This window comes from Amblyomma mixtum, chromosome 9, assembly GCF_055824585.1.
Source record: "Amblyomma mixtum isolate Tamu chromosome 9, ASM5582458v1, whole genome shotgun sequence".
NCBI lineage: Eukaryota > Metazoa > Arthropoda > Arachnida > Ixodida > Ixodidae > Amblyomma > Amblyomma mixtum.
The window spans coordinates 32,595,663-32,614,110 of record NC_143020.1 but is presented as its reverse complement, the minus strand read 5'-3'; the positions used below and the strand labels follow the sequence as shown (position 1 = coordinate 32,614,110).

At 48.0% G+C, this 18,448-nt stretch overlaps 1 protein-coding gene and 1 pseudogene across 1 annotated transcript; one reads left to right on the top strand and one right to left on the bottom strand.

The window, feature by feature from the left end:
• Positions 1 to 309: 309 nt before the first annotated feature.
• On the bottom strand, positions 310 to 3,716 carry LOC149328674 (uncharacterized). Its single transcript, XM_089559615.1, has one exon. The coding sequence runs from the start codon at positions 2,487 to 2,489 to the stop codon at positions 387 to 389; it is 2,103 nt and encodes a 700-aa protein (XP_089415741.1). The 5' UTR covers positions 2,490 to 3,716; the 3' UTR covers positions 310 to 386.
• A 13,893-nt stretch (positions 3,717 to 17,609) lies between these two features.
• On the top strand, positions 17,610 to 18,013 carry LOC149328673 (large ribosomal subunit protein uL29 pseudogene; annotated as a pseudogene).
• The last annotated feature ends 435 nt before the right edge of the window (positions 18,014 to 18,448 follow it).

Here is an 18,448-nt window from a genome sequence, read left to right as displayed (position 1 = left end):
AGGTACCTCAACCAAGTCTGGCATGTCTGAGTCTACTATCGATACAAAAGAAACCTGTGCCAACCTTCAAACCCAGCAAAACTTGAATGCTCTGAACGGTTCCAACTATGCAAACAGCACATGGTCTACTCAGGAATCTTCGCTACACTCCTTTAGGTGCCCTTATTTCTCGGTAGCACGGCAAACTGAACTCTCATTTCTAACTCAGACTTTAATCTTTCTAAATTTTAAGTGAAAACACAGTAACTTCCGATCAGTCTAGCTCAAAACAAAGTAGCCTTTCCCTTCTCGATTTAGCCCACAAAAAAAAAAGGAACAAAAAACCAGCTACTTCGAATGGCTCCGCGGGGGGTGAAAGCTGACTCACCTCTGCCGCGTTGAAGTGATTAGTCCTTCAGACGCGCCCGCTGGGGTCGCGCTCTGACTGATGACACTGTTGTCATTTCGCTACAAAAGGCCTCTGAAAAAAGCCATCTACGACTCCCTCTGTCGTCTCCGCGCCCCCTCGACACGCTCAGAAAGCCTTGGTAGCGCCTGCAAAGTCGAGAACCGGCTCTTGGCGACGCACAGCGACCAGCGCGAGAAGCTGTTCTTTGTTCTCGCCCCCAGCACGAAGCTCGGCTACCTTTTCGCCCTGCGCGCTTCCCGGAATCCAGTGCCGAAAGTGAAGGACGCATCCTTCTTTTCAATTGCGCGCGGTGAACATGCCTGCGTGCGGGGTCTCTGTTTCTCAATCCCTGTGCTCGCATGCGCTGAGGGTCGCGCAACCTAGCGCCTTCCGGTCTCTTGGGCCGCTTTGCCTTTTCCCTTGCCGCCTTCTTGTCAGGTACGGGTCGTCTGGGCTTTCCCGCAGGTCGATGCCCTTTGAAAAACCCCCCTCCTGCTCTGCTTGGAAGATGCGGTCTTCCCTTTCTGTTACTGCGGTCAGGTTTACAACAATCCACGCGTGTCGCCTGACCAGTAACTTTAGCCGCAAGCTTGCGAGCTCTAATGCGGGAAGGCTTCTCTTTCCCTTCTGCCGCATTTTCATCTGTGCTAACACTAGCACCTGTCCGCACACGTGAATTTAGGGCCTGACATTTCATCCGTTTCCTTTTTGTCCTCGCCCTCTTCCTTTTTCGCTTTGGACTTTCCGCGTGCACCGCATGAGCCAAGACTGTTTCCTCCAGCCCTTGACATGCATCGCGTGATCCTTCCTTAGTCACAAAATTGACCTCTTTGCCTTCGCAACAGATGGTCATCTCCACAGAGCTGACAGACGGACCTTCAGCTGCCCCGGAAATGAGCAGTTCGCTCCCCTGAAGGTAGTCCTCTGCAGCTGGCTTATCGCTCTCAGTGCTTTCCTCCGAAACGCACTGCTCTTTTCGAATCGGGCTCTCTTCCTGTGTCTCAGCCTGGCTTTCAATACTGCGTTTTAACTCAACAGCAGCTTCGCACTCTTGATTCGCCAGCTTCGCCGAGGTAGCCACAACATTGGCTTGTTCACTGACGCCGCAGTGACGCTTTAACTCACATTTGCCACGATTCTCAATCACTAAAGGGCTTCCCTTTGTTTCCTTTTCGAAACGTCTACCTTTGGGGAAGTTATCCCTTTCACACCCGTGCCGGTTAGTCGCCTGTACAGGCCCCTTTCTAGCGTCCTCGCGCTTAACCAAATCGGCCACGGTTCCTACTCTCACTACACAGCCTCTCTTCAGAGCTCTCTCTTTTCTAAACCGCGGGTGCCGGTTAGACTCCGTTTCTCGGCCCTTAATCGCAGGTTTGCGACTATCTGACTGGGCGACTGTCTGTTTAGCTACCTTGGGAAGTCTCTCTTGGCTCGGCTTTGTCCGACGCCATCCGTGCCCTCTCCACACGTTTTCTGAACGAGCTCTCACGGAGTTACACTTAGCTAACTCGGAGACGGTCTCTGTAGCCTCTCTACTTTGGCCGCGCTCTGTCGTGTACCATCCATGCCTGTTGTGCGCCAATTCGCCATCCTTTCTTACGGCGTCACGTCTCTCTAACTCGGCGATGGACTGGAACATTGATGGCCCTGTCTGGACGGAGATAGCGTCACTCATTGCTGCTTCGTCCCCATTAAGCCCGTTGAGCTTTGCGAGCCGCCTTTTCTCAGCCTCGAGTTTAAGCTCTTTTAGCTCCGCTGCTAGTTTCTGCATACGCTCTTCCCGAGCTCTTCTACTTTCCTGTAGCTGTGCCTCTAGTCTCACTCTTTCCGCTTCCTCAGCGCTTTTACGCTCCTGTAGCTGTACTTCCTCAGCTGTTTTACGCTGCTCTTCTTTTGCCCACTTCTGCATATTATCCCAAGCAATTTCAAAATCATCCTCTTCCTCCGTTTCCAAATTTTGTATTGCCTGGACAATATCCGAATCTTCCGCTCTTTCCTCCACATCCACACTTAACTCATCGCACAAGAACAACAGTTCTGTCCTCGACAACCTCGTCAGGTCCACGGTCGCTGCTTTTAAATATTGGCTTTGCTCGCTCATGGTGATTCTGAGCAACTACCCCTGTGCTACAGACATACAAACACCCGATCAACCAGCAGTTCAAATTATTAACCCAGAATTTGAAGCCTGGAGGATCCAAAGCAAAAGCCAAACACTCACCCGCAGATGCAGCACCATGTCACCCGGTTCATCACACCGCTGCCAACCAGTTGTTGAGTCTGCCACCAGTTGTTGGCGATGATGGGTCGGTTCGGGGTCGTTGCTAGCTCGCTGCTGCTGCTGCTGCTCGCTTGACGGAACCGTGGTCAAGCTACCGACACCGTTCCCACCACCACCAGGACATGAGTGCCGTCAAGTCGAAGAGCCAAGTGATGGGAGGAAGATTACAAGAGGGTTTATTTACATCTTTTTACATCATGGTTAGAGACTGAAGTGAGGCTTGAAGTGAGCTCAAAATGAGGCAAAGTAAGCTCTAAATGAGGCGAAGTGAGCTGCTCTGCCGCATTCGTTCTCGACATTTATACTGTTCGCATTCCCTAAATTCCCTAGGTTGAGGACGCCCACGCCGGGGTGGGAGGGGCCCAGATCACAAACAACACAAACTTGTGCGCACAAACACACCACTGCACTTAGGGCCACGCCCCCGTCACATGTGGAGTCTGAGGGAAAGAAGGTTGTCGAGGTAGCGTTGACTGCGGTAGGTGATGGCCTCCGGCCAGCCGAAGGTTTCTGCGGGTCACCGACATCTGTTGATCATCAAATGCCACCCGCCGCTCGAGGCCGGACGCGAGGTCACGAAAACGCCGAAAGTGGTTCCTTGTCCCTTGTCGAACGATGCCCGCCAGCTCGTCGCGGTGCTTGGCTCGCCTAAGAGCCACAGCAAACGAAGCCCTTTGTTCCCCCGGCACGCTCACAGCAATTGGGGAAGATAACGTCGGTCTCCCCGCGGCGGCGGCGGCGGCGGCGACACTTGAAGAGACTTCGGAAAGGCGGTCTGTTTTTGCTAAAACTTCAATCCCTTCTTTATGGTTCTGTACTCCGACCAGGGAGGGCTTGGTAAATGGAATCAGCTGTCACCTGGGTCCCCTGTGTGGTCCATGACGGCAGGCTTGGGGCAACGGTCGCCGAGTAGAAAGCAGGTACTCTCAGCCACCCAGGAGACATATGTGTGCTGGCTGCTTCCGCCGCTGCTTAGCCTTCGCCGTACCTTGCTTAACGACGATCCACGTCTGATAGTAATTCTTTCCAGGCCCGTGTACTACGATCTTTACAAGGCCAAGGACTCCCGCGTGGAGAGGGTGTCGTGTATGTTTTTTTTTGCGTTAATTCTTTTTCATTTTATCCAAGCCCTGGGTTCGAAGTTGTGCCCAACCTTCAGGGGCGGTGTCTACTTCGTGTTAAAACTTCATTGTCTAAGTGAAGTATAGGGCGGGCCTCGAAACACGGACGCCCTAACTTATTTATTTGTGGGACCCTTAAAATAGGGGTCAAAAACTTTAGACATCAGTGTAGTTAGAGGCTCCGTGCTTAGCAGGTACTTCTATCTGGGCTTTAAGCAAGACCTTCGGTCGATAAGTAAAGTGTTGGAGTGCTATTTCTTTGTGTGGGATCAGTTTCTTTAAATTAATTTGCTCAGTTCCTCTGTACAACTTTGCTTATCTAACTTTAAGTTTTAGCTGTTGTAAATTCTGCAAATGTTTCTTCGTATCATGATTTATATCATCTATCGCCTCCTTCATCACCGCCGAACTATTATGCTTGGAGCCTCCGCAGAAAGGGAAAAAACCGATCTTTAAATTTAACTGCGCCTGTTAGTCTTTGCCTTTAATCATCTCCCATGCACAGAAGCTCGTAGCGTTGATCTTTACCTGGACTGTAATTTCGGCATAATTATTTTATCTTCTTTACTCGGCCAATTTTCTTCTATTTCAGGCAATGGCCTATTTTCGTGCTTTGCTTTTTGATGTGCCCTAGATGCTGCTTGGCGGCTTGATATTGCGCCTTTAAGTTAACATACGTGTACCAGTAACATTTTGGCTGCTTTTTGCTTCTCCTCTAGCTTTTCCTTGGTACTGAAAACATCTATGACTGAATTGCCTCGCGAACACCATCACAGGTCCATGAGCGACATGGGGCTTTCTCCATATATTTTTCGACTCCATGTGATATGGCTATGAAACGACGGTCACTCATGAACCGAACTCAGTGCTGCATGCTACGATGATAACTGAGGCAATGAAATAACCGACCATGCCTTGCTATTCTACCTATTTTAACCAATTCCTTTTGCCAAGCAACATTCTCTAGTTTTGTGTTCTAAGTGGCACCTACTGTCAACGTTTCAATATCACCAAAATCAATTAGTGTTCAAAAAGTGCACGTACATGCACAAAAGATTTCGTCATTGCTGTTTACAAATGCTGTATTCTGGCTCTGCAATACTATTTGAAATTAATAATTACACTGAGAAAGTGGTTCATTGTACACTCCACACATTTGTTTAAAGGTCCTTTTCATTAAAAAAAGGTGGCGTCCATGACATGAAAAAGGTGGCCCGCATGCCATGGTGGGCACGTGGCGGTGAAATAAATCCAAGTAAATTCAATGCAATGGCCACCTGCCTGCCACGGAAGTGCGCATCAACTCACCATTCCAGACAAAGACAGCCTCGTGATGAAGTCTGTCCAAAAATGAGCTGTACGGCAGCTCGGAAAGAGCAGCCTGTGTCTCACAACCTCCACCGGTAGTTTTGTTTGAAACAGCCACCCGCCGAAGCAGTGGGCATCGGATAACCACTGCGTCAACAGCGGTATCAGAATACACGAATCTGAATGAGAAGGCGTACTTGCACGGGAGAGATCTCCAGTGCTATCGCATTCTACTCTTAGCGGTATGTTAGGCATCGTCAAAGTTCTTTGAAGCCTGCAGTGCCTATGAAGCTTTGTTGGAGCCTTTTTACTCTGATTCAGTTCACTTTATCCATAAATCTTGCCAACTTAGTACGCATGTATGTTTGGAAAGTACACAGTGTAATATGATCAAAAGGAGCACTCTTTACCCTACATAGTGCTCTCCAAATTGGCATATGCTTTAACGTAGCCCAAATTAATATAGCCCATCACAAGCTCTGCTTGCTAAAAACGGTAGGCATCATCAAAACACAGGTGGTCGAGTTGCATGCTCTTAAGAAGCCTTGTATTAATGAGAAAATGCTTTAATTGTTACTGAATAATGATGAACTGTATGATCACACTTCATTTTGTATTTAGGGTGACCCAGAACACCCACGGGTGGCAAAAAAGGCAATGCTGCAAGAATTACTTCTGCCTGCAAAGCCAAACCAAGCACAGGATGTACAGAGACATATGGATGAATTATATTAGTGTTGGTGTACTATGTGACTTGCATGGCTTAGACGAGACAAAAAATGCAAGATCAGAGCCCGGTTTAGACACCTATTCAGGAAATTAAAACATTTCTCATACTTTTTTATTCCCCTACTATAGCCTTGTTTCACTGATATCTTCTCCAACCAAGCAGCTATATTTCATTAACGCTCAACCTACCTGAAGAATGTCGCTCACACACTGAGGCCCTGTCGTCATGTTTGAGACGTCCATTACTTGCTGAGTATTTGTCTACCATGCCTATTTTCACTGCCCTTTAGATTACATGTGCAATTTTACAGGATTTAATTAGAACACTTTCAATAGACGTGGACATGAAGTTCTTTTGAGCATGAAAATTTTAGGTAATGAAGTGTTAACGCGGAAGTGCCGAGCTTAAATTCAGCCACATATGGGTGGTCGCTGTTTTACTCCGCGGCCATTCTAACCCCATCGCGGTGTAGCGACATCAAAACTTAGCCGCCAAGGTGAGGTTAAAACTTGAGACCTTAACAGTGGCAGAGACGGCGGGTGCGTTGCAGGCGGGCGCACCGATGACGCAAGTATACTAGTTAGAAGGTATCTTGATGTATCATGAAAGTCCAAAGCTGGCCCACATTTGTTATCGATCTTGCCTGTCCAGCGCTCGCGCTTTTTTGTAGCGAAAGCTAATACTGCAGACCTATTTAAAAAACACAATATCGTTCCTGTTACATCACTATACAATTACAAACTATCCCACCTTTATAAACAGGGAATACTAAAGAATAATGATGCATTAACTAACCTAGCCGGATTTCAGATAAACACCACCACCTATAACGTACGTTTTTTGGAACCCTGGAATGTCACCAAATGCCGGACTAACTACGGCAAGCAAATGTTGAAATACTCATTGCCGACGGTTTTAAATTATCTTTTTACTGAAACAAATAATGACATTTCCGCGATTTCCTCACAGAAATTGCGTACCTTGTTTGTATAACCTGTTTATTCTTTTTTTTCTTTCCTCGCTTTGATGTTGACATGTACGCCTTCGCCGCACGCTGCTGCGCTACTGTGTATGCTGGGAGGTCAGGACTCCTCAAGCTGTTTTTTCAGCTTTTTACCTGCCCTCCTCGCAACATTCCATTTCTGTTGCGGAATAAATTTCAATTTCAATTTCAATATATTGGCCACGAACTTGCGATTTCGCTGTGGCGGTGCTCCGAGGAGGCACAGTGACCGACCTTGAGCCGTTGCCTGGCAACCGTCGCAGCTGGCGGACGCTGCGCGCTCGCCGCGCCATCTGGCATGACGTCACACCGCGCGTCTCGCCGCGGAGCTGCCGCCGCCGTTTGGGATGACGTCACACCGCTTGCCTCGCCGTTGCGCTCGCCTCCGCTTTCGCTACGTATATCCTGGCATAGCCGAGATGTGAGACAATTACTGCGCGATTTATTTTCCTCAAAAATCAGTTTTAATTTTTTTTTATGACGATCACAGCTAAACGTGGCGTTCCTTACGGCGCTGAAAACATTCACAGGCGCCATGTCCCTGTTTTATACACAGCATTTTATCATAGCAGGCTGCACTGGCTGATATCATTTGTGCTGCGCGTGTATACACCGTTCCCATGTTATGCGCAGCTCTAAAAACGATCGCTCAGACTTTAATTTAAAAAGCAGGTCGGCACCGTCATTGGTTTTCGCATTGGCAGCCTCGCCAAGGCAAGTATACAAATCCCGCTGAACGCACGGCTTTGCGCACCGCCGGACAACGTACGCTCTTAAAGCGCGTATGTATGCGGTTCGCGCAAATTCCCTTCGTGCTTTGTCGGTGAACTGGCGCGAAGAAATCATTCGAGTTATGAAACGTGTGACGAACACATCAAAATTTAAAACGCGTCATGATACATTAACCAACCTCGAAATGGCACATTCACCTCACAAGACGATTCGTATACCTTGTGCATGCTCTATACACACACGATGTGGTTTCAGTGTGAAGCGTGACATGTATCCGGCATGATTCGCAGGACCGCTGTTAGAGCATAATACCAGTAACCTTCATACGCTCACCGTGAGTACTTGTTATGTAGTGGTTAGAGAGTTCGCTTTAGGTTCAGAGTACTTGGTTGGTTGGTTTATGGGGTTTAACGTCCCAAAGCGACTAAGGCTATGAGAGACGCCGTAGTGGAGGGCTCCGGAAATTTCGACAACCTGGGGTTCTTTAACGTGCACTGACATCGCACAGTACACGGGCCTCGAATTTCTTCTCTAAAGAAATTCAACCGCCGCGGCCGGGATCGAACCCGCGTCTTTCGGGTCAGCAGCCGAGCACCATAGCCAATGAGCTACCGCGGCGGCCAGAGTACTTGGGTTCAAACCTCGCTTGTGTCATTATTGCTGTGCCTGTGTGCGTGTTTCCGTGCTAAAATTTTTGTGTGCAGCTCGAATTGATACAATGTGGCATTAAAAAAATCATCGGCAAGCTAAAATGAAAAATCCTGAAGAAAAAAACGATTCTGAGAAAAAGTATTTTTTTCAGAGGCCATATAAACGGTAGGCCGCTAACCCGCGCACCATTTAGTAAGCAGGAAGATTTTTACATCTTGCACCACATACCGCTTGGATACGGGCCGCTTGAACGCTGTGCGGCCTAAATGAAAGGCCGCTTCCACTGTGGGTCGTTGAGACGAAATGTTTGTAGGCGTCGAAAATTTGTCCCGAAGCCCGGGAGCGCTAGCGCGCTATATGCGTGACTTGACCAAGAGTGTACCAGCCGCGACTATGCGCACTCTGGTCTCAGCTAAATACCCACCATGACTGAATTAAACTGAGGCGTACAGACGCATCCAAAAAAGCGGCTGTGGCTCAAATAACCTGAGTCGGGATATACAGAGCGAAAGCTTTGTTAAGCATGGTTAGATACGGTTTAGCTTTGGTTCACCTTTAATTTTTTGAAGACCTCAGCGATAGCAAATAACGCGGTGCATGCATGACGTGCCGCAAGTGCAAGAGCGAGCGTCCAGAGCGGTGGACGTGACTGCCAAGCGCAAGAGAATAACGTGACACATCACATGCCAGAACTGGCGAGAAGCCGTAGCGCAGCGATGGAGGTGACTACCAAGAACGCAGCTATGGCGTCGCTGAAGAAGGCCGATACATTTTCCACGTGCTATTTTATATATGCAGCGCGCCTCCCTTAGAGGTCAAATCTAGGAGCCAGTTGACCTTCAGGTTCAGCATGGGAGGAGTAGAGCTTCTCGCTCTGAGTCTTGTGCGTAGTTCTTGTGCGCAGCTGTTTTTACCGTGGTTAATAATTGTCATAAGCCTTAACATAAACTCTCAAGACCATGCAATTGTTGAAAGGTGCCACGCACGTACAGTTCAGCAGTAATGTCTTAATTGCCATTGCACCTGCTGCTTTGGCAAGTCTGTGATGCAAAATGAAGTATGAAAACTTGCTCGAAGGTTTTTTTTTTTCGTGCTTATTACCACAAATTTACAAAGGCGCCGATTTGTTCCGAAATGAATACCCTTCAAGTCTGACGGAGGAAAGCAAATTCGCAAAGCACGCGACAACCATTATCCCCAAAACAGTCATTTTTATCAGTGTGGCAAGTGGCAGCAGCTTGCTCTGCCACAAAGCCATTCTTCCTTTGTGCAGCTTTTTCAGTCAAGTCAGAAGCAATCAAAGCAGTGGACTGCATACTGCGCACAAGGCAAATGTCGTTGGTCTTTCCTTGAAGTCAAGCATGCTTTCTTGGCACATTGGAATATCTCTAAGATTTCTCAGGTTGGTCGCCTGGAACAAACGAAAATTACTCTGAGCGCGATTGCTTGCAATACTTTGAAGTGAGAGCTGCGATAGTGGGAACTGCGCCGGGATCTGTAACGCTGCAATAGGAAAGCATGATGAAGGCAGTGGATCAAGCATCTTCCATTATTCACCGGGATGGCAACGCAGCTGCATAAGTCGTGTGTGGTTATACTGCAGTGAAGACAGGCTCTAACCCTGCAGATTAAGATGGTTTGATTTTCAACAGCACTTGATGCATCAGAACACAAACAAAAGAGCCACACAAATTAGTGGGTTAATGTGCTCCACAGGGCCCTGGATCAGGCGAATTGTCATCTGCTAAAATATAACAGCGATGACAATGGGCAATGCTGACCAGCTGCGTAAACCTTCATTTCAATGACGACGTCACTGAGTTGTACTTTCACACATTCCCCAATGCCGATTCTTGCCGTCTTCAGCTATAGCCAAACTTCAAGCGGGACTGAAAGTGTGCGAGAAGCAGTTATGTTTAGCGCTGCTGGCGTTGACTTAACGACAGGAAAGACAGCTGAACTTTGTAACAGAAAAGCTGAATAAGCAAGGCTGAGGCTTGGCTTTTGAAATTATACTCGTGAGACTCAGAGTTTGCCACTATCAAGAAAGCACGCCTTGCAGATGACGTACTTGCTTGACCAAACCAATAAGATGACCGGAAACTGCCCGACCAGTGTTGCCAGATCTCAGAGCAGTTTGGAAAATGTTTTATTACAATGAATAAACAACATGAAGTGTCAAGTCAAATGAGTCGATAAAAAATTGTTAACAAAATGAGTATGTATCAGCCTTTCCCAATGGAGGTGCTGCGCAGAAGGGCTCTGCCAAAAACATCGCTTTAAAAATATCAAACGTAATGTATTGTAGCGAGGTTTTAGTTTCGGTGAACGCAAGTTACACAACTACGCGCAATGTTGACGCAAAGCACATAGTTCCTAGAAAACGTCACCCAAAATGTCACCACACTGCATTCTACACCAGCAAAGGTTTCGGCGAAGTGAAGAGCGGCTGATTTTGGTTTCAGATCATTTTTTCCAGAGGCCCGCGACACGCACGTTCATGAAGGTAAGATCACTATCACAGAAGTTGAGGCACTGACAGGTTTCGCTGTACAAGAATACTTATAGAATAGAGTCTCTTTCATCACAACGATTGTGGGTCCACAATCTGGAACTCTTCCCACAGATATGAGCAGGTTATGTTGATGCAGCGAAGGCTTAGCTTGGCAACCTTCGTACATTCTCTCCCATCTTCATTTCGGAGCAGCATAAAGAGAAGCGGACTGTCTTTGACTCGCTATTCGCAGAGAACTAAATGGCAAGAAGGCACTGCAAAGTGAAGCAAATAAAAACAAGAATTCATTCATTCCACAAGGTATCGCTCAATCACGCCGAGGATCTCAGCCTGGCACCTGACCGGTTTTCTGGGGCTCAACGACCGAAGAAATGCCGCCACAGTCTTCCCAAAGTACATCGCAGCATCGTCGCGGTCGGCTGTCTCTGCGACAGTACGCGCTGTTTTAGGGGTAGGCTGGCTTTCCGTGTCCAACTCGAACGGTTCCGTTGAGGCGGCATCGGGCTCTCTCGGACGTTTGGAGCTGCTCTCAGGCAGGGACTGGTAGACCTCAGGAGAAGTTGACCTTGCGCTTGAGACTTAAGTGGCACTGATTATGCGAAACTCTAGGTCGTTGTCGCAGTCATCGTCCGGCAGCAAGACCTCGTCGAATGACTCAGGGGGTGGCTGTGCAATAGCGGCAAGAAGAATCCAAACAGGCATGTAAACCAAACAAGTATTTGCAGAAGCGAAAAACGTCAGTATCGTTAACAGGATAAAAAAAAGCCATCGGATACATGGTGGAACTGTGCATGAACCTCAAAAAAAAAGTCCGTGCACAATTCGTTATCATCATCAGCAATCGCAGCAATGTGCACTACAGCAGAGAATGGATCTCCAAGTAGCTCTGTCCTGTGCACACTTTGGCCATCCAGTCCTCGCTAATGCATTTCCCATATTTACATTAAAGACTGCTTTCGGGCTATTCATTATCATCATCAGCCTGAATACTCCCGCTGCAGGGCACAGGCCTCTCCCATATCTCTCCAATTAACCCTGTCCTTTTCCAGCTGTGCCCACCGTGTCCCAGAAAACTTCTTAATCTCATCAGCCCGCCTAACTATTTGGCGCCCAATGCTACTCTTGCCTTCTCTTGGAATCCATTTTGCTGCGGGAACACAATCTACACATTCCAAGCATTCTTAGAAACCGTGACTTATTGCCCTGTGTGGCCGATTTCCCTAATTAAATCGCATTAACGTCCGGCTCCCGCCTTTATTTTTTTAATTCTCCCCGTACGGTGGGCGGAGTCGACCAACGCGTGGAATGCCTTTCAGCCAGCTCCGTGGAGACTGCTTTCGCTTTATTTTGTTTTTTAGGTTTCCGTGAATAAACAATTTCATTCGCAGATAATATAGCCACAAAATAAGCCTGCAGAAATAAAAATACGCGCGGACTATTTGGTTCTACAGATTACTACGTATTACTCCGCCGATGGCAGAGCGGCAAGCCGCCACGGGACTGGGTAAAAGGCACTCCACGCGTCGGTGAGACTCCGCCCACAATACGGGGAGCATTAAAAAAAAAGGCGGGGGCCGGACGTTAATTCGATTTAATTAGGAAAATCGGCTACACAGGGCAATAAATTGCAGTTTCTAAGAATGTTCGGCTCGGAACGTGCAGGAGTTCCCGCGGCAAAAAGACGAGATCAGATTCCTCTTCACTGCACCTTTAAGGACCAGCGGTTATTCTGCCTTCGCATTACATGCCTTGCCCACACCCATTTCTTCATCTTGATTTCGACTAGGATGTCATTAACCAGAGTTTGTTCCCTGACCCACCCTGCCAGCTTCCGGTCTCTTAACGTTACGCCTATAATTTTCCTTTCAATAGGCCGCTGCAATTAAGTTCACCTCTTTCATTACCTCATCTTATCTCCACACTGGAATCTCTGCCAAACAGAGCTACATTTGCCTCCTCCTGAAACTGTCCGCTATGGAAGCGATATTCACAGAGGAGTCAACATAAACGCTTGCTGGCCCTGCCCCCCCGTCGGATCAATCCGGCAGCAATTGGCGAATAAGCGCTCAAGGCAGGCCGTAAGAAACGTTCTCGTAAACGTGCGCCGAAGCTTTGTCATCTCAACACCGCCGGGCTCTCCGTCACACGTGCGTTTGCGGGACGGGCCACGAGGTTCACAGAGGCTCAGTACACGTTGACGAGAATGTGCGTGTGCTGTCGGCATTCAGCCCAGTGCTTCAAGTTTTAAAAATCCAGATGCGCCATGAGTGGAGGTCAAAGAAATCCATGTGGCCGGATTAGTATCAACCCGATTGATAACAGTGCGCTTAGAATAAACTAAAGATTCGTAAATTCACAGAGGAATTTTTTAACCTGGCTAATCATATTACTTGCTTTATTAACACCGGCGGTTTCAGAGCTGCATAGAAGTATCGACGCGAGAGTACCAAGTATTTGTATTGGAAATGGATTTCATTTCTGTGTCTGGTATGGAAAATACAACTTTTGAGGACGTCAGCATGCAAGAGACTTTGGGAATTATCGTGTCCAGCCCTCACTTCAAGTCATCAAGCATAGCGATCCTCTTTGGCAGTTCACTTGGCACCCTGCACACAAATTTGAGAAATAAAACACTTCTAATAAAATTGTCACTAGCTGGTGGCACATTCCCACCTATATACAGGGTGTTTCACGTAACATGAACCATTGATTTAAAAAAGTGGCTCACCGGAGCTGGACGAAACCGACGACACATTGTTTCTCGTCATGTGGGGCTCCTCAGAGTTCTTTTAAAATTCCGCTAAATAAGCTAAGATTAATTATGTAAATTTTATATTATTGAATTTATGGTCAAATGCCTTGCCTTATGTTGTAGAGGGGATTAAGAAAGAACCGATGCATTTTTTTCCAGCAACATACTTGCTACGTGGTCCTTTTTTTCATAATTTTAAGAAAGCTCGCGAAATATGAAGAGAAACCACGTGGCTGCACTCGTGCTCCCAACCGTGTTTTGAACGAACGATACGGGCACGCTGACCGTGCGCAAGGGAGCGGCCGCCTCGCAGTTCGACGGGCTGCTAAATGATAAAAAAAAACGGAGGCTATCTTAAAATATTCGACTTCACTGCTTTCCTTTCGTTTTTGTTTCGCCTATGCGATGGCTGAATTGAAGCTCCGTTCTAATTGGCTGTCGATGGCTTGCTTATCACATATCGCAGATCGTGGCGGGTGCTTTCCATGTCAGGAAAAATGTGCTGACGGACTTTCAAGACTATGCTGAGAGCGGCGTCGGCCGCACGCTTTTAGACGGTGAGCGCGCACGCTTCGTTCACTGAGGACACGCTAGGCAGAGCTACGTTACTGTAGTGCAATCGCGCAATTACGTGTAATATTTCGCGGGATTTCTTTAAAAGCTGAAAAAAAAGGACTACGTAGGAGATATGTTGATGCAAAAAACTGCATCTTTCCTTTCTTAGCCCCCTCTACAACTTAAGGCATGCTACCCTAAAGTGAATAATAGAAAATTTGCATAATTAATCTTAGCTAATTAAGCATAATTTTAAAAATACTCTGAGAAGGGCCACAGGGCGAGAAACAGTATGTTGTTGGTTTCTTCCAGCTCCGGTGCGACACTCTTTTTTAACCCTTGCTTCAAGTTAGGTGAAACACCCTGTATACAAGGCACCAAATACAGACGCTAATTTCTGAGGGGTTAATATACCCATTCTTGCAGTGCCTACTGCCTACCGCTAGGAGATGCGGCAAGTGCTATATCTGTATTTGCTGAATTTTGCAAACAGGCGTCTAGAGAAAGCTGAGCTCGTGACAACTTTTCACAAGAGTCTGGAAACCTGCATACACAAGCGAACAAGTGGATTACCGTCTCTCGGTCCATGGTCTCCTCGTCAGCAGCCCCACTGAGGCCCCGCGTCTGCGCCATGGGCTCCAAAAAGGACATGGACTGGAAGAAGCGCCATTTTCCGACGTAGACCCCGACCGAGCCCTGGTCGCCCTTCGGTCGGATTTTCTTCCTTTCGTTGCGGTATGTCCGCCGCTTGTTGCTGAACAGAGTGCGCAACGAGGCTGCGACAATGACGGACACAATCGGCGTCATTTCAGGATGGACATAAAACACATTAAGGAAGCACAATAAATAACTCAAAACCTGATGTTAAAGGAAGCACTACAAATAACTAACAAATAACAAAGGACAAACACTGACGCGCCATCTAATGACAGAAGCTAGAAGCACATGGTCGATGATGTGAAGGGAGCGTTGGTTTTCACTGAAGGGCGAACTGGAGAGAGCTTAAACAATAGTCGAACCTCGTTGCAATGAAACAGTTAAAGAAATAATGGATATAACGAAGCTACGCCTATAACGAAGTAATCGCCATTCCCATTCAACTTGATTATAACGAGGTTCAACCGTAATGAAATTTGACTAACGCGACTGAAGGAAAAAAGAAACACTGAGTACTTCAAAAAAAGGATCAGCGATACTTTACCGAGATGTCACGCGCTGGAATACACCGATAATGGCTGGATTCCTTGAACAATATTAATCATCTACCTGGTTCTAAAAATTTTCGGACATGTTAGCGATTTTTTTTCTTTTTGTTTATTTGCAGCCAAGATACTTTTTAAACTGCCGGACTACCTCATTTTGGCAACTTTTAATTGTTGCTCTACTAGCTTTAATTTTACCCTTGCACTTCCTCAACATGTGACTGCAGTTTTTCGATATTCGTTTGTTTTTTTAAAGGGACACTGAGGAGAGCACTATTAATATATTTTTTATAGCAAAATCCGATAGTTCGGCATGTCATGGCTTTGTTGCCACTTGGCCGGCAGCGAAAAATGCATTTATTTCTAAGAAATTTGGATTCGAAGTTGAAAAGGTTTTTCCCGCCGCTGTGATTCAAACTTGGGATTCGGCTATGACGACAGAGGACTAAGTGACGTGAAACATGACGTGATGTAGACTCCGTGATTTCTGGCCCAGCAGTGCGGCCTAGCAGCAGCCGAAAAGAAAGCTACCGCCGGCCGCACGTTGAAGGCATCTATCGGCTATTGCGGCCGTCGCTACAGTCGCTTCGCTTACGTTTGCACCGGCGTTTTGCGAGCGTTACGATGGATCTCGTTCTCGAAGTCGTCAACGAAGTTCTCGCAAATAGACACCTTTAGCATACCGTGTACCTTGATACCGCTAGCGGAATACCGGGAGCCCGCCTAACGCCGGCGAGCAGGCGCTGATTGGTCCCGATGCTTCAGGCGAGCGCGTAGCTGCCCGGCACGTGGCGCCATCTGGCGACTTCAAGGAGATTTGCGCATGCATTGGCTGCGCCTCAGTGATTTGTGCTTCTCGTGTCCTAGCGTTGCTAGAACCATTGGTTCCAGCAACACTGTTTTGTTATATGACGTCATGGCGCTTGTACTTGCGAGTTTGGCCTGTGGCGGCGATACCTGTATTTTGGTTCTTGCTCTTTTCTACGTTACAAGAGCTTTGTTGTCAGTATGAGTGGCGTTTTTGTAATCAGGAGCTGGTATTCTGTCGATACAAGCCAACTTCAATTTCTCCTCAGTGTCCCTTTAAGCTTCTGGGCATGAGTAGTGGGCATATCTGCCATGCACTAAGAAGTATCTGCTCCCTTTTGGCTCAGCTCATTCAAAGCTATTTAAGAGAGGGATAACTATGTCCTGCCTTCCTGCAGCACTCCTGAAATCGTGTCACCACAGTACTAAAGAAAGCTTCAGCAGCCAAGTCGAGCGTTTAGGAAATTCTGCCCACCCTGCTGAAATGATTGTTGCGGCGGCGGAAACTGATACAAAAGATAAAATGACCCTTGCAAATGCACACAGAAGAAAAAATGAAGAGAAGCTTCATTGTCATACCGCACTTGCATCGTGTGTCCCATAATCTCAAAAGAATTGAGCCTAACTTCAAGTCGACGATGTTTTCAAGGCGCCGCGCACTTTCGAAGCTTTGTCGCATGGCGACAGGCAAGGGTCCAATGAAATCTGGGTGCAGCAAGCAGTATTAACAAAGATTTGTTTCGCGTAACTAAGGTGTTGTTTAAGTATCACTCTGAGCTGTGACCAAGTTCAGCTCAGCCACGCGGGTCGCTGTCGAAATGACTGATTACGTAAGCATGACAATTCTTTAGATAACAGCTACTCCCCCCCCCCCCCCCCCATTGTTGTAAGGAGTGCAAATTCCACCCACTGCTGACAAACACTTCGGTAATCGGACGGCATGAAGGAAGGCTCGAACGTGAGTTGGTTGAAGCGGCAAAGATAGCTCAGAGTTACCTATGTATTAGCACGCCCTCAGTACATGCGACTGAAAAACAGCATCGTTTTCTTATATCTTAGAAAAAGAATACGAACACTTTTTGCGTTTACTTATTCCTTGCCTCCCCTCTGTCCCTTTAGTGTTCAGTGCGGTTTCGAATGACAATGCATTGAGCATGCACGATTGCTCGCGCTAGGAAACGTGAGCTTCAATAAAGCTGTTGAAAGTTAGGGCTCGTCCCATCGTCCACTTCTCTGCCATTGCGTTTTTACGCTTCCACACCTCGCCATGTCTTACTAGCAGGCCCAAATTGCTACTATTGAGGTATTGGTAACTATTAGTACTAGCGCATTGAAACAGAACAGATATAGCCACCTACCGGCGGTGTAAGGTCCACACGCAGGCCAGTTTTTCCTCATATGAGACACCACGTCATTCCACTTGGACTCCTTGAATTCGCGCTTCGTGTAGTCCGAGTTGTCAACATCCCAAAGGGCCGGTCTCTCCCTCACGAGGTCGATGAAGTATTCGACCGCCGCGTGGGGTATGGTCATCCTCTTTCCTCCTCTTTTCGAGTCGCTGAGAGTCGTACGCGTTGAGATGGCTAAGGTAAAAGCTCGCGAGTTGCGGGGTAAGAAGAAGGAGGAGCTGGTGAAGCAGCTGGAGGACCTCAAGCAGGAGCTGGCCGCTCTGCGAGTCGCCAAAGTCACCGGCGGTGCCGCGTCCAAGCTGTCCAAAATCCGGGTTGTGCGGAAGTCCATTGCACGGGTACTGACAGTCATCCACCAGACACAAAAGGAGAACCTACGGAAGTTCTACCGGGGCAAGAAGTACAAGCCCAGGGACCTGCGGCCTAAGCTGACCCGTGCCAAGCGCCGTGAGCTGACCCCTCATGAGAAGCGGCTGCGCACACGCAAGCTGACCCGCAAGCTGGCTTCCTACCCACCCCGCAAGTTCGCCCTCAAGCTGTGAATGCTGCCCGATGTACAGTGACAACCAACCCAATAAATAAAAGGGGTCATCGTCGTCGAAGTGGCTGAGGTTTCAGGCACGACCGTACGGCGTATTCCAGGCGGCGCCAACGTCCGGGCTAGTCTGTGATGCGGTGCTGGCTCAGGAGGTTCGCAGGGAACGAGTACGCTGACTGGTACCAGGCTCACCGTGCCGTCGGGTCGCCTATCGAGGAGCACGAGCGTGCCAGTACCGGGAACACCAGAGCTCGGGGGCTGCCCAAGAAGTACGGGCGGACTTTCACACATCCCACGGGGGAGACCCGCGCTGCGCACAGCGTACGCGTCCGAAGACGTATGGCGCCACGTGTTGGGAGAGCTCCCCGCTCGCTTCGGCAGCTGCGTCGGCACTGGTCGTGGGGAAGGGGAGGCGCCGAACAATAACACGTGTCCGCTGTCCACGGCGTCGGTTCC

Bases quoted from the DNA above. Each gene is read 5' to 3' on its own strand.
- LOC149328674 (XM_089559615.1), bottom strand. From the start codon at position 2,489: ATGAGCGAGCAAAGCCAATATTTAAAAGCAGCGACCGTGGACCTGACG.